The 15,101-nt window shown below is 44.7% G+C and overlaps 1 protein-coding gene across 1 annotated transcript in view; it reads right to left on the minus strand.

Annotated features, from left to right (window-relative positions):
- The window catches only part of LOC132395748 (26S proteasome non-ATPase regulatory subunit 13-like), a 70,972-nt gene that overhangs the window by 31,375 nt on the left and 24,496 nt on the right, over positions 1 to 15,101 (minus strand). The window contains exons 6-7 of the mRNA XM_059972724.1: positions 12,343 to 12,429; positions 3,117 to 3,288 (exon numbers count right to left, since the gene is read on the minus strand). Coding sequence (XP_059828707.1) covers positions 3,117 to 3,288; positions 12,343 to 12,429 — 259 coding nt within the window. The remainder of the gene's footprint in view (positions 1 to 3,116; positions 3,289 to 12,342; positions 12,430 to 15,101) is intronic.

A 15,101-nucleotide genomic window follows, 5' to 3' on the forward strand; every position in this document is an offset into this window, starting at 1 on the left:
ACTGGAGCACCCTGAGGAAACCCACACGGTCATGGGAAGAACGTACAGTCTCCTTACTGACAGTGGCAGGAATTGCTGGTGCTGTAATAGTGTTGCATTCACCACTATGGTATCACTCCACTGCAATATCGAGTTCATAAGCACGAGAGACTCTGCAAACACTGCAAATCCAGAATAACACACACAAAATATCAACAGATACCAGCACTAATGGGGCCCCAGTTTTAAAAAACAGTATATATAGTACACCTTTATAATTTATCAGTAGCTTATTTTTAGTGAATTGACATTTAACAAAAAAATAGACAAATCTCTTTGTTCATCAGGTGGAAACTTGAGTTATTTATTTATTGAGATAGAGCTGAACAGGCCCTTCCACCTCTTTGTACCGTACTGCCTAGCACCCCCCGATTTAACCCTAGCCTAATCACAGGACAATTTACAATCACTAATTAATCTACGAAGCAGTACATTTTTGGACTGAGACAGGAAACCGGAGCACCCAGGGAAAGCTTACACATTCCATGTGGAGGACATACAGAGGTCCCTTACAGAGGACGCTAGAATTGAATTCCAAACTCCATCACTACAAACTGTAAGAGGGCTATGCTAATGTTGCATGTCCTGGAAAACCACATGAACAGGACGCACTTTCTGCTCAGCTATAACCTGAGCATAAGTTCATGAGGGAGCTTCAACAGTTCAGGATATTGGCTCACCTTCCTTCTTTGAGGGAAGAGACACAGGGGTAACAAATTCAGGCCTCGCCAGCGACAACAAGATCCCCAAAAAAACCAGCAAATATCTTCAGGGGAAAGAAGGCATTTGTCCCTACCAATCTGTACATTTTACTGAACTAGAAACTGAACAATTTAGATGTTGCCTCCTATCATGCTGGGGAATACTAAAATCCAGGAAAGAAGTGTCACAACCCGAAGCATAGACTTTTTATTCCCTTCCACAGATATGGCCTGACCTACTCAGTTTCTCCAGCACTTTGTGCACATTTCTCTGTATCTTCAGCACCTGATCTCTCTAAAAGCCATGAAGTTAAGCTAAATGTCAGAACTGTATCTGGTGCTCTACATTTAACTCCAGACATTACACCACAGTACAGCAGTTAATGCAACACTATTAAAACATGGGGGTGTCGGAATTTAGAGTTCAGTCCTGGCCCCATGGGTTTCCTCCAGGTGGTCCAGATTCCTCCCACAGTCCAAAGGCTTACCGAGTAGGTTAATTGGTCATTGTAAAGTGTCTCGGGATTAGATCAGGGTTAAATCGAGGTTGTCAGGGGATGCTGGACAGTGTGGCTCCAAAGGGCTGGAGAGGTTTATTCTCTGCTGCATCACTAAATAAATAAATTTGTCTTTAGAAAGACAGGAAGGTTTGGGAGGAGGCAAAGAATGCGGTAATAGTTCTGAAGGTGAGATCGTTACGTGAATAGAGAAGTTGGAGAAGTAGGGGTCTCTCTTCCACCCGAGATATTTATCAGGAATGCTGCAAACACAGGGCCCAAATGATCCCTCCCAACCATCCAATGCAAAGCCACCCTTTCACTCTCGTCCAACCACCAGGCAGCACAGCTGAGCTCTCATCCTCAAGGTATGTGGAATTTATTTTTTTGTATTCAGATGCAACGAGCAATGCTCGTGACCAGAAATCTGCATGCAGTGGAAACACTGATTTCTCCAACTTCTGTTGGTTTCTCACCCTCCCTCCTCTTTTTTTCCATTCTCAGTTAAGGCTCCCCTCTCACCCTTTCTCTTCATCTGCCGATTATCTCCCTCTGGTTCCCCTCATCTTTCCCTTTCTTCCACGCTCCTCCTCTCCTATTAGATTCCTTCTTCTTCAGCCCTTTACCCCTTCTGCCAATCACCTCCCAGCTTCTAGCTTCATTCCCCTCCCCCCTCACCTAGTTTCACCCATCACCTGGTCAGCCTGTCTTCCCCTACCTTCTCATTCTCCCTTCCTTTCTAGTCCAGGTGAAGATTCTTAACCCAAAACTTTGACTGTTTATTCCTTCAGCATTTAGTGTGTTCTTCCAGATGACCAACTTCTGCAGAATCTCATGTGTGTAATGATGCAATATTCCACTTGGATCTGAATTTGTAGCTTACAGAAAGGATTTCAAGTGAGGTTTGCTCCAAAACCTTACCACTTGTGTGCTGGCATGATTGTCATCTCATAATCATGGGGACAGGGGTTAGGTTGGTGATGTGAGAAAGTGGGAGGCGACAGGTGGAAGAGGTAAAGGGTTGAAAGAAGGTGCTCTCCTCTGCCGGTGCAGTGTGCAGTTGATAATACGTTTTGCACCTTGGCCCCAGAGGACCGTTGTTTCGTTTGGCTATATTCATGTATGGTTGAATGACAAATGAACTTGAATTTGAATCTAGAAGGTAAGGACGGTGAACCATAGAAGAGTGGGGAATCAAAGGGAGGTGAGGGCAGGTGAGAAGAAGAGGAGTAGTGAGAGATGAGCCACTGTCTGAATGGGGAATGCAAAAAGAAAGAGAAGGCAAAGGTGGGAGTAATTACAGTAAATGAGAAAAATTGATGTTCATGCCATCGGGTTGGAAGCTACCCATTCATTTCTGATCACCACCTAGGAAGGATTCAGAGTCTTTTGAAGGGTGCAGGGATTAACAAGGGAGCTTCTGAATGAATGAATGAATGAATGAATGAATGAATGAAAGGTAATCAGAATGTGGAATGGGGAAAGAAAAGGGAGGAGGTGGTGCAATTCATGGAAATTAAAGAAATCGATGTTCATGCCGTCAGGTAGGAGGCTGCCCAGACAGAATAAACCCGATTCTGAGACATTGCAGAGGACTGCAAAATTATACATCGTTCTTGGGTTGGGAGCGGACTCCTTTAAAAAACTAAAAGGGAAACAAGCAAAAAGTGAGAAATTATAGAATCCCTTTGACCAGCTACCAAAACTCGACCGATTGCTGAAACAGATATACTGAGCAAAATACACAAAATGCTGGAAGAACACAGCAGGTCAGACAGCATCTATGAAAAGGAATAGTAGTTGGCGTTTCATCAGGATCTGGATCTCTTGTTAACAGATATATCGGAACATTTGTGAAAATGAAGACACCAGTGATTACTTGACAAGTCAGAGAGTTCGGTACAGCCCAGATAGCGCAGAGCCTCCCTGTAGTAGGCCGCATGGTCACCCACCACCTGGTAGTAACTGCAGGAAGTGTCATAGAAGCGGCCGTGTACTGATGTCACCCCCGGCATCTTCTCCAGCATCTTGTCAACTTCTTCAATGATGTCCTAGTAAATGGAAAGATCAAAAAAATTAGACTGGGGACAAACATCTGCAGGCAAGGTGATGGAACAAATAACATCACTGTAATTGCATTTATTCCAGTAACTTTATATATAACACTGCATTGGATCTGGAGTAACAATTATTTAGTTCTCCTTATGTTCAGAAAATGACATTCAACAATCTTCACACACAAAATGCTGGTGGAACACAGCAGGCCAGCAGCATCTATAGGAAGAAGCACTGTCGACATTACGGGCCGAGACCCTTCATCAGGACTAACTGAAAAGAAAGATCCTAAGAGATTTGAAAGTAGAGGGGGGAGGGGGAAATGCAAAATGATAGGAGAAGACACGAGGGGGTGGGATGAAGCTAAGAGCTTCTCTAGCTTCCATTAATGCCCCATCCCCTTCTTACCCCATCCGTGACATATTTAGTTGTTTGTTTTATTCCTCTCTCTCTGCCCAACACCTTGCCTGTTCTCCATCTCCCTCGGGTGCTCCCCTCCTCCTTTCCTTCTCCCGAGGCCTCCCATCCCATGATCCTTTCCCTTCTCCAGCTCTGTATCACTTTCGCCAATCACCTTTCCAGCTCTTAGCTTCATCCCACTCCTTCCAGTCTTCTCCTATCATTTCGCATTTCCCCCTCCCCCCACTACTTTCAAATCTCTTACTATCTTTCCTTTCGGTTAGTCCTGACAAAGGGTCTCGGCCTGAAACATCGACAGTGCTTCTCCCTATAGATGCTGCCTGGCCTGCTGTGCTCCACCAGCATTATGTGTGTGTTGTTTGAATTTCCTCTGCAGATTTCCTCGTCTTTGCTCTTTAAATTCAACAATCTTGAATGCTTACGGATAAATGATTTCCAGGACAGGAAAATTTTCTATTCTTCATTCTGCTATGAATTATTTTGCACTAAATTGAATAGGGGCTTGATGATGAAGTCGTGCAACTCTTGAATCCCAGTTGACCTTTATGTGAAGTCCAGAAGCTTTCCATCACTGAGACTGCAATAGCAGCTACCACTATTACGACTGCAGAGAAATGAGGAGTCACCGCTGAAACTCTCACTCACATCCTTGGGAAATGAGGGAGAGTGGTCACTCTGCTGAAACCCTCACTCAGATCCTTGATAAAAGGAGAGGGGTCACCCTGCTGAAAGCCTCACTCACATCATTGGTAAATGAGGGAGAGGTGTCACTCTGCTAAAACCCTCACACACAATCTTGGTAAATCATGGAGAGAGGTCACTCTGCTGAAACCCACACTCACCTCCTTAGTAAATGAGGGGTCACTCTGCTGAAACTATCACTCACATTCATGGTAAATGAGGGAGAGGGGTCACCCTGCTAAAACCCTCACTCATATCCTTTGTAAATGAGGGAGAGGGGTCACTCTGCTGAAACCCTCACTCACATCCTTTGTAAATGAGGGAGAGGGGTCACCCTGCTAAAACCCTCACTCATATCCTTTGTAAATGAGGGAGAGGGGTCACTCTGCTGAAACCCTCACTCACATCCTTTGTAAATGAGGGAGAGGGGTCACTCTGCTGAAACCCTCACTCACATCTTTAGTAAATCAGGAAGAGGGGTCACTCCGGAGAAAGCCACACTCACACCCTTGTTAAATGAGGGGTCACTCTACTGAAACACTCACTCAGATCCTTGGTAAATGAGGTGTCAATCTGCTGAAACCCTCGATCACAAACTTGCTAAATGAGGGATCACTCTGCTGAAACCCTCATTCAGATCCCTGGTAAATGAGGTGACAATCTGCTAAAACCCTCACTCACATCCTTGGTAAATGAGGGGTCACTCTGCTAAAACCCTCACTCACATCCTTGGTAAATGAGGAGATGGGTCACACTGCAGAAACCCTCACTCAGATCCCTAGTAAATGAGGTGTCACTCTGCTAAAACTCTCACTCACATCCTTGGTAAATGAGGGAGAGGGCTCACTCTGCTGAAACCCTCACTCATCCGTGGTAAATGAGGGAGAAGGGTCACTCTGCTAAAAACCTCACTCACATTCTTGGTAAATGAGGGAGAGGGGTCACCCTGCTATACCCCTCACTCACATCCTAGGTAAATGAGAGGTCACTTCGCTGCCAAACTCCCTCACATCCTTGGTAAATGAGGGAGAGGGGTCACCCTGCTGAAACACTCACTCACAACCTGCGTAAAAGAGGGAGAAGGATCACTCAGCTAAAACCCTCACTCACATCCTTGGAAAATGAGGGAGAGGGGTCACTCTGCTAAAGCCCTCACACACATCCTAAGTAAATGAGGGAGAGGGGTACCTCCGCTGAAACCCTCACTCAGATCCTTGGTAAATGAGGGGTTACTATGCTAAAACCCTCACTCACATCCTTGGTAAATGAGGGGTCACTCTGCTGAAACCCCCACTCGTAAAATTAGTAAATGAGGGATCACTGCTGAAACCCTCACTCGTAAAATTGGTAAATGAGGGGTCACTTTGCTGAAACCCTCACACAGATCACTGGTAAATGAGGGAGAGGGGTCACTCTGCTGAAACTCTCATCACTTCCTTGGTAAATGAGGGAGAGGGGGCACTCTGCTAAAACCCTCACTCATATCCTTTGTAAATGAGGGAGAGGGGTCACTCTGCTGAAATCCTCATCACATCCTTGGTAAATGAGGGAGAGGGGGCACACTGCTGAAATCCTCATCACATCCTTGGTAAATGAGGGAGAGGGGTCACTCTGCTGAAATCCTCATCACATCCTTGGTAAATGAGGGAGAGGGGGCACACTGCTGAAATCCTCATCACATCCTTGGTAAATGAGGGAGAGGGGGCACACTGCTGAAATCCTCATCACATCCTTGGTAATGAGGGAGAGGGGTCACTCTGCTGAAATCCTCATCACATCCTTGGTAAATGAGGGAGAGGGTCACTCTGGTGAAACACTCACTCACATCTTTAGTAAATGAGGAAGAGCGGTCACTCTGGTGAAACCCACATTCACACCGTTGTTAAATGAGGGGTTACTCCGATGAAACCCTCACTCACATCCTTGGTAAATGAGGGGTCATTCTACTGAAACCCTCACTCAGATCCTTGGTAAATGAGGGGTCACTCTACTGAAACCCTTACTCAGATCCTTGGTAAATCAGGGGTCCCTCTACTGAAACCCTTACTCAGATCCTTGGTAAATGAGGGGTCACTCTACTGAAACCCTCACTCTGATCCTTGGTAAATGAGGGGTCACTCTACTGAAACCCTCACTCACATCCTTGGTAAATGAGGGGTCACTCTACTGAAACCCTCACTCAGATCCTTGGTAAATGAGGGGTCACTCTACTGAAACCCTTACTCAGATCCTTGGTAAATCAGGGGTCCCTCTGCTAAAACCCTCACTCACATCCTTAGTAAATGAGGGTCACTCTGCTGAAACCCTCACTCAGATCCTTGGTAAATGAGGGTCACTCTGCTGAAACCCTCACTCAGATCCTTGGTAAATGAGGGTCACTCTGCTGAAACCCTCACTCATATCCTTGGTAAATGAGGGGTCATTCTACTGAAACCCTTACTCAGATCCTTGGTAAATCAGGGGTCCCTCTGCTAAAACCCTCACTCACATCCTTAGTAAATGAGGGTCACTCTGCTGAAACCCTCACTCAGATCCTTGGTAAATGAGGGTCACTCTGCTGAAACCCTCACTCAGATCCTTGGTAAATGAGGGTCACTCTGCTGAAACCCTCACTCAGATCCTTGGTAAATGAGGGTCACTCTACTGAAACCCTCACTCATATCCTTGGTAAATGAGGGGTCATTCTACTGAAACCCTTACTCAGATCCTTGGTAAATCAGGGGTCCCTCTGCTAAAACCCTCACTCACATCCTTAGTAAATGAGGGTCACTCTGCTGAAACTCTCACTCAGATCCTTGGTAAATGAGGGTCACTCTGCTGAAACCCTCACCCGCATCCTTGGTGACTACGTAATTCACCTTTGTCCTGTCTGACCATTGCCTCATAAATCCTCTTCTTTATGAGAAAAATATTCCCCTCTTGTACTTGAAGGGTCATGAGTTGTAGGCCTACAAAACAAATGCTGGTAGGTGACCTGTACAGGCCTGATCAGCCTAAGTCTCGATCTTACTAAAGTTTTGTGATACCAAGGTATCTGAGGGCCTGTATGGGCTCCCAATCCAGTAAAACCTCGAAATAAACATTCATATAACACTGAGTTGGTAGAGGGCAGATGGAGATCAATGAGTCTAATAAAGCAACCCCAACCATAAGTGGAAATTACTCACTCTTTCCCTCAAATGCCTTCCCAGTTCGCACTTCCCCGAGAGGCAAATCATTAGGATGCGATGTTCAGCTTTATAGGCAATAGTTAGACAGCACTTGCCATATGGTGAGCAGCTTTGGGCCTTTTATCAGAGTAAAGATGTGCTGGTATTGGAGAGAGTCCAGAGGAAGTTCAAAAGAATGATCCCAGGAATGAAACCCTTTGATGGCTTTGGGCCTGTGCTCGCTGGAGCTTAGAAGAATGAGGAGGGAAATTTCATTAAAATCTACTGAATATTAAAAGGTCCAGGTAGAGTGGATGTGGAGTGGCTCTTTCCTACAGCGGGTGAGTATAGAGGACACAGTCTCAAAATAGAGTGACATGCCTTTAGAACAGAAATGAGGAAGAATTTCTTTAGCCAGAGGGTAGTGTATGTGTGGAATTCATTGCCACAGATGGCCGTGAAGGTCAAGTCATTGGGTATATTTAAAGCAGAAGATGATAGGTTCTTGATTTGTCAGTGCGTCAAAGGTTATGGGGGCGGGGGGGGAAGGCAGGAGAATGGAGTTCACAGAGATAACAAATCAGGCATGATAGAATGGTGGTCAGATGATGGGTCAATGGGCTGTATTTTTCTGTAGGCCCTTTCGTTCCTGAACATTGCCTTGGAGCACGTACACCAGTGTCTTTCTGATCTTGTGTGCCATTTAGTCCAATATCTAAACCTTTGACAAATTTCTTTAGATGTACAGTGGAGAGCATCCTGACTGGTTGCATCGTGGCCTGGTATGGAAACACCAACGCCCAGCAAGGATCAACAGAAATGAGTGAATACAGCCTCATTCATCACAGCCAAAGCGCAGCAAATTTTACACAACCAAAAACAGAATGATTTTCAATTTTTATTGTGAATTATATCCAATGCTTGAATTCAGTCCTAAACCTTTCCGCTCCCTCCCCTCAAAACTTAACACACAATCTAATTTATGCTCACCTGCCCCAATATTTCATACTTACTCTCTAATTTTGTTTGGCAATGCCGCTGTGAATGTCTTGGGATGTTTTAGTATACTAGAAACGCATTAGCATTCATTTCAAGAGGGCTTTTTGCCTACCACGCAAGTTTTCTGGGGTCATTCTAGTAGCAATTTACATTCCATCTCAGGCCAATGTCAAGCAGGCTTTAGATGATCTGAGTAATGGGATCAACATGCATGAAACAGCGCACCCTAACACCCTCACCATTGTTTTGGGAGATTTTAACCAGGCAGTCTGAAACAAATCACTAAGCAACTACCATCAACAGATCACTTGCAATACCAGAGGAAACAACACACTGGACCATTGCTACACCAACATCAAGAATGCCTACTATGCTATTCCACACCCTCACTTCAGGAAGTCTGATCACCTGACTGTACTTCTGATCCCTGAGTATAGGTAGAGACTGAAGACTGCAGTGAGGAGCAAGAAGTTATGGGCAAGGGAAGCACAGGAGCACCTACAGGACTGCTTTGAATCAGTGGACCGGACTGTATTCAGGGATTCCTCTTAGAACATGGATGAGTATGCTGCAGTTGTTACTGACTTCATTAAAACCTGTGTGGATGAGTGTGTGCCTACAAAGAGACTTACTGTACATTCCCAAACCAAAAGCCGTGGATGAATCAGGAGATACTTTGGCTGCTGAAGGCTAGATCTGTGGCATTCAAGTCTGGCAACCCAGGCCTGTACCAGAAAACCAGGTATGATTTGCGGAGGGCTATTTCAAGGTTGAAGAGACAATTTTGAACGAGGTTGGAGGTGACTTCGAATGCACAGCAACTCTGGCAGGGACTGCCAGACATTAGTTCCTACAAAGTGAAACCCAGTAGTATGAATGGCAGCGAAGCTTCACTACCAGATGAACTCAACGCCTTCTATGCACACGTTTAAAGGGAGAACACAACTACAGCTGGGAAGATCCCTGCTGCATCCGATGACACTATGATCTCTGTCTCAGAGGCTGATGTTAGGCTTTAAAGAAAATGAACCTTCGCAAAGCAGAAAGCCCTAACGGAGTACTTGGTAGGGCTCTGAAAACTTGTGCCAACCAACTAGCGGAAGTATTCAAGGATATTTTCAACCTCTCAATGCTATGGGCAGAAGTTCCCACTTGCTTCAAAAATGCAACAATTATACCAATTATATCACAATTAGATCCTTGACTTCCTAACCGGAAGACCACAATCTGTGCAGATTGGTGATTACATCTCCTCCTCGCTGACGATCAACACTGGCTCACCTCAGGTGTGTGTGCTTAGCCCACTGCTTTATCTCTACACATGACTGTGTGGCTAGGCATAGCTCAAATACCATCTGTAAATTTGCTGATGGTACAACCATTGCTGGTAGAAACTCAGGTGGTGACGAGAGGGTGTACAGGCGTGAGATATGCCAACTAGTGGAGTGGTGCTGCAGCAACAACCTGGCACTCAACATCAGTAAGATGAAAGAGCTGATTGTGGATTTCAGGAAGGGTAAGAGGAAGGAACACATACCAATCCTCATAGACGGATCAGAAGCGGGGAGAGTGAGCAGCTTCAAGTTCCTGGGTGTCAAGATCGCTGAGGACCTAACCTGGTCCCAACATATCAATGTAGTTATAAAGAAGGTAAGACAGCAGCTATACTTTATTAGGAGCTTGAAGAGATTTGGCATGTCAACAAATACACTCAAAAACTTCTATAGTTGTACCGTGGAGAGCATTCTGACTGGCTGCATCACTGTCTGGTATGGAGGGGCTACTGCACAGGAGCAAAAGAGGCTGCAGAAGGTTGTAAATCTAGTCAGTTCCATCTTAGGTACTAGCCTACAAAGTACCCAGGACTAGCCTACAAAGTACCAAGCAGTGTCTCAGAAGGTAGTGTCCATTATTAAGAACCTCCAGCACCCAGGGCATGCCCTTTTCTTACTGTTACCATCAGGTAGGAGGTACAGAAGCCTGATGGCACACACTCAGTGATTCAGGAACAGTTCCTTCCCCTCTGCCATCCAATTCCTAAATGGACATCGAATCTTTGGACACTACCTCACTATTTTTAATATACAGTATTTCTGTTTTTGCACATTTTTAAAAATCTATTTAATAGACGTATACTGTAATTGATTTACTTGTCTATTTATTATTTTATTTATTTATTTATTATTCTTTTCTCTGCTAGATTATGTATTGCATTGAACTGCTGCTGCTAAGTTAACAAATTTCACGTCACGTGCCGGTGATAATAAACTTGATTCTGACTACAAAACAAAAGCAAGGACGCAATGCCGAAGCTTTATAACACATTGGTCAGACAGCAGTTGGAGGACTGTGAGCAGTGTTGGGTCCTTCATGTAAGGAAGGATGTGCTGGCATTGGAGAGGTTCCAGAGGAATCTCTCAAGAATGATCCCAGGAATGAAAGGTTTAATGTATTAGGAGTGATTAATGGTGCTGGACCTGTATTCACTTCAGTTTAGAATAATGGGGGGGAGGGAATCTCATTGAAACCCACTGAATATTGAAATATCTGTATGGAGTGGATGTGAAGAGGTATTTCCAATAGGGGAGAATCCTAGGCCCATAGGGCACAGCTTCAGAAGAGGGATATCCATTTATAACAGAGATGAGGAGGAATTTCTTTAGCTAGAGGGCACTGAATCTGTGGAATTCATTGCCACAGACAGCTCTGGAAGCCAAGTCATTGAGTATACTTAAAGCAGATGTTGATGGGTTTTCGATCAGTCAGGGCATCAAAGGTTCCAGGGAGAAGGCAGGAGAATGGGGTTGTGAATGAAAATAAATCAGCCATTATAGAATGGTGGAATAGACTCAATGGGCCAAATGGCCTAATTTTGCTACACTTTGCCTTATAATTTGTTTTTCTGTCATTGATTTGCCAGATGCATCAGGTGCTGAGGTCCCTGAAGTAAAGCTTGACTGCATAATAGTCTTACTCTGCTATCAAAGAACCAACCTGTCAGCTCAAAATATTGTCACCTTTCAATTACTGAATATAATTTTGCATGATCAGGGCTATGCAAGGACTCATCAGCCCCTGACAAAATCCTGGCCAAGCCCATGGTCTTCACAAACCCACACCCTCAACCAGGATGCAAAGGAGATTTACTAGGATGCTGCTTGGATCAGAGAGCATGTCTTATGAGGATAGGTTGAGAGAGTCAGGGCTTTTATCTCTGTAGAGGATGAGTGAAAACTTGATTGAGGTGTACAAGATTAAAAAACACAGATTGGTGGGTGTGTGGAACACCTTGCTAGTGATGGTGGTGGAGGCAATTAGGAACATTTAAGAAACTCTTAGATTGGCACCCAGGTGATAGAAAACTGGACGGCTATGTGGGAGGGAAGGGTTTGGAGTAGGTTGAAAGTTCAGCATAACATCATGGGCCAAAGGGCCTGTGCTGTGCTCTACTGTTCTATGTCCTTTTCAATCAAGCAATGAAGGAACGGCAGAGCACTCAATGGGCCAAATGGCCCAAATCAGATTCTGTGTCTTATGGTGTTGCTAATGATTCAGAAAAGAAAGAAGCATCTAAGCAGAATCCTAAAATCATTCTCTTATCAGCAAAAGCCTCTTCTTTTGGATATACTCTTACATACATATGCAACCATGATTTGCAAGAGCATATCCAGAAGAGAGCAGATGTTTTGGAAAAGTTAAGAACCCAGAAGTGAAATCCCCTTCAAACCCTACACACTTCCCTCCTCTCTGGAGACGGCTCTCCCCATCCCCCATACGATCCTCAGATCCTTTTTGTTTTACCTTGGTTTCCTGGAGGTCCCCGATTTTGATTTTTATGGCAGCTATGGCCGTCTTGCAGAGAATTAAGGCTTCATCATTACCCTTTACCTTTCAGATTAAAGAAAAAAATGTAATCAATTCACATAATAATAACATGAAACACTTTGATTTCTCCCCCCAAAATATCCTCTTGTAATATGCTGGAAACACCTAGGTCGGGCCGCATCTCCACCAGACTCAAAAACAGTTCCTCTCCCCTAGCAGGAAAGTTGATCAAAACTTCCTTCCAGTAACCCACCCCTCTACATCGCCAACCACCACTACTTCATAATTTTCTGTCAGTCACCTTATGTACAGGCACTTCTGTGCCTAGTGTCACTTTATGGACATATAATTAATCTATTTATACAAGCTATCTTATGTATTTATATTTCTATTATCTTAAGTATTTACTGAGATTTTTTTTTAATTATAGTATTTTAGCTTGTGTTTTTTTTGTGCTGTAGTTTCATACTCCTTGGAGTACACATCACACACAACCTCTCACGGTCCCAGGACACATCCTAGAGTCAGGAAAGCTCACCAATGTCTCTACTTTCTGAGGAGGCTGAAGAGAGCTGAACTTTGCACGTCCATACTCTTGTCCTTCTACAGATGTGAAGTAGAGAGCATCGACAAGCTGCATCACTGCACGATGTGGAAACTGCACTGTGCTGGACAGAAGGCTCTACAACAGATAGTCAAAACTGCGCAGTGCATCACCGACACCAGCATAGCCACCATCAAGGACATACATAGAGAAAGGAACCCAACTAAAGTCAGTAGGATCATGAAAGATCCTAACCACCCTGCTCATGGGCTGCTTGTCCCACTCCCATCAGGGAAGACATAACATCCATGCCAGGACCATCAGACTCGAAAACAGTTATTTTTCCCAAGCAGCAAGGCTGATCAACACCTTCACCCACTAACCCACCCATTATCATTTCCTCTCAGTCACCTTACGTACAGACCTCCTGTGCCTAGCACCACTTTGTGGACATGCAATCAATCTACATACATAAGTTATCTGTGTATTCATATTAAATGCAATTTTTGAATTGTTGTATTCTTTATCATTAGTGCTGTAGTTTTTTCAAACTCCTGTTCTTTTTTTGTGCTGCGTTGATCCAGAGTAAGAGTTATTTTGTGTGCCTTACAGTTGTGTACCAGAAATGACATTAAACAATCTTGAATATAGAGCAATGTGGCAGAGGAACAGGACCGTTCAGCCACAATATCTAAACCAACCATGATGCTGAATAAAACTAACCCTATCTGCCTGACAGTATTTATACTGGACTTTTCCCTTCTTGTCCGTATATCTGTCAAAGTTACTCTTAAACAGATCATTCCGCTTCCACCATCACGCTGGCAGTGTGTTCCAGGTGCCCACTGCTCTCCAGGTGGCACACTAGCATAACGGTTAGCAAAATGCTACCAGCAGAGCAACAAATGCTGGAGGGACTCAGAAGTATCATTGGAGAGGAATAAACAGTCGAAGTTTCAGGCTGAGACCCTTCATCAGGTCTGAAAAGGGAGTGGGACAAATCCAGAACAAGGTGGTGGGGAAGAGGGAGGAGGAGTACAAGCTTAAAAGGTGATAGGTGAAGCCAGGTGAGTGGAGGTGGGGAGATGAAGTGAGAAGCTCAGAGGTGATAGGTGAGGGGAAGGTGGGTGGATGGGGGAGAGGGGGCATGAAGTGAGAAGCTGGTTGGAAAAGGCCAAAGACAAAGGAGAAGAGGTAAGTGGAGGTGCCAGAATGGGGAATAGAAGCAGTAGGGAGGGGGAAAACTACCAAAAGTTAAAGAAATTGATGTTTATGCTGTTAGATTGGTTATCCAGACAGAATATGAGGTGTTGCTCTTCCAACCTGAGAGTGGCTTCATCATGGCAGAAGAGGCCACGTGCTACTCTGGATTTCCAGCATCTGCAAAAACTCTTGTATTTATGACCAGAAGTAGTGAGATCACTTGAGTTGAGTATGATGTGGTTGTCTACTGGTGGGTCGTCAGGTGGCTAACCCAAGCTCCAAGACCTTTTGTGCTCAGCTCACAAAGACTACTAGACACTCTACTAGATATACATCTGAATGGAGATCACTGCAGTCTGCAGCCTGTAGTTTCCCTTGAAGGGGCGTACTTTTGAACAATCTGAACAAACTGGCAAAGTTCTTCTGGGAGATTTGGCGAACGAGACTCTCAAGAATGCTGGTACGTACGGAGGGGCCATCACTGCAAGCAGAAGGACGGTTGGCTCCATTACTCCACGCAAATTTAAGTATCCAGCAGGATTAAAATCATCAAGGCTGGGAGTGGAAAACAAACAGGAGTTCAGCACCATCTGCCTGTGTTTGACTGGTCTTCCTCTCTTCTCACTAGTAGCTTTGGGCAAAAGGTGCAAGAGTCTTGGGTCCCATACCGCTAGGTTCACTCTCCTCAGTGTAGCTGTGGCCTCACTTTTGGGGACACTGTAGTTCATGTTCTATATGTTACTTGTTTATTATTTATTTATTGAGTTACAGCTTAGAACTGCCCCTCCAGCTCTTTGACCCCGATTTAACCCTAGCCTAACAATGGGACAATTTACAATGACCAATCAACCTACGGACCAGGGGAGGAAGCTGAAGCATCAAGAGAAACCCCAGGTATTCCACAGCGAGCCTTACAGATGATGCTGGAATTGAACTCCAATGCTCTGAGCTGTAATAGCATCACCCATGATTTTTGCGATCGGACCCC

This window comes from Hypanus sabinus, chromosome 6, assembly GCF_030144855.1.
Source record: "Hypanus sabinus isolate sHypSab1 chromosome 6, sHypSab1.hap1, whole genome shotgun sequence".
NCBI lineage: Eukaryota > Metazoa > Chordata > Chondrichthyes > Myliobatiformes > Dasyatidae > Hypanus > Hypanus sabinus.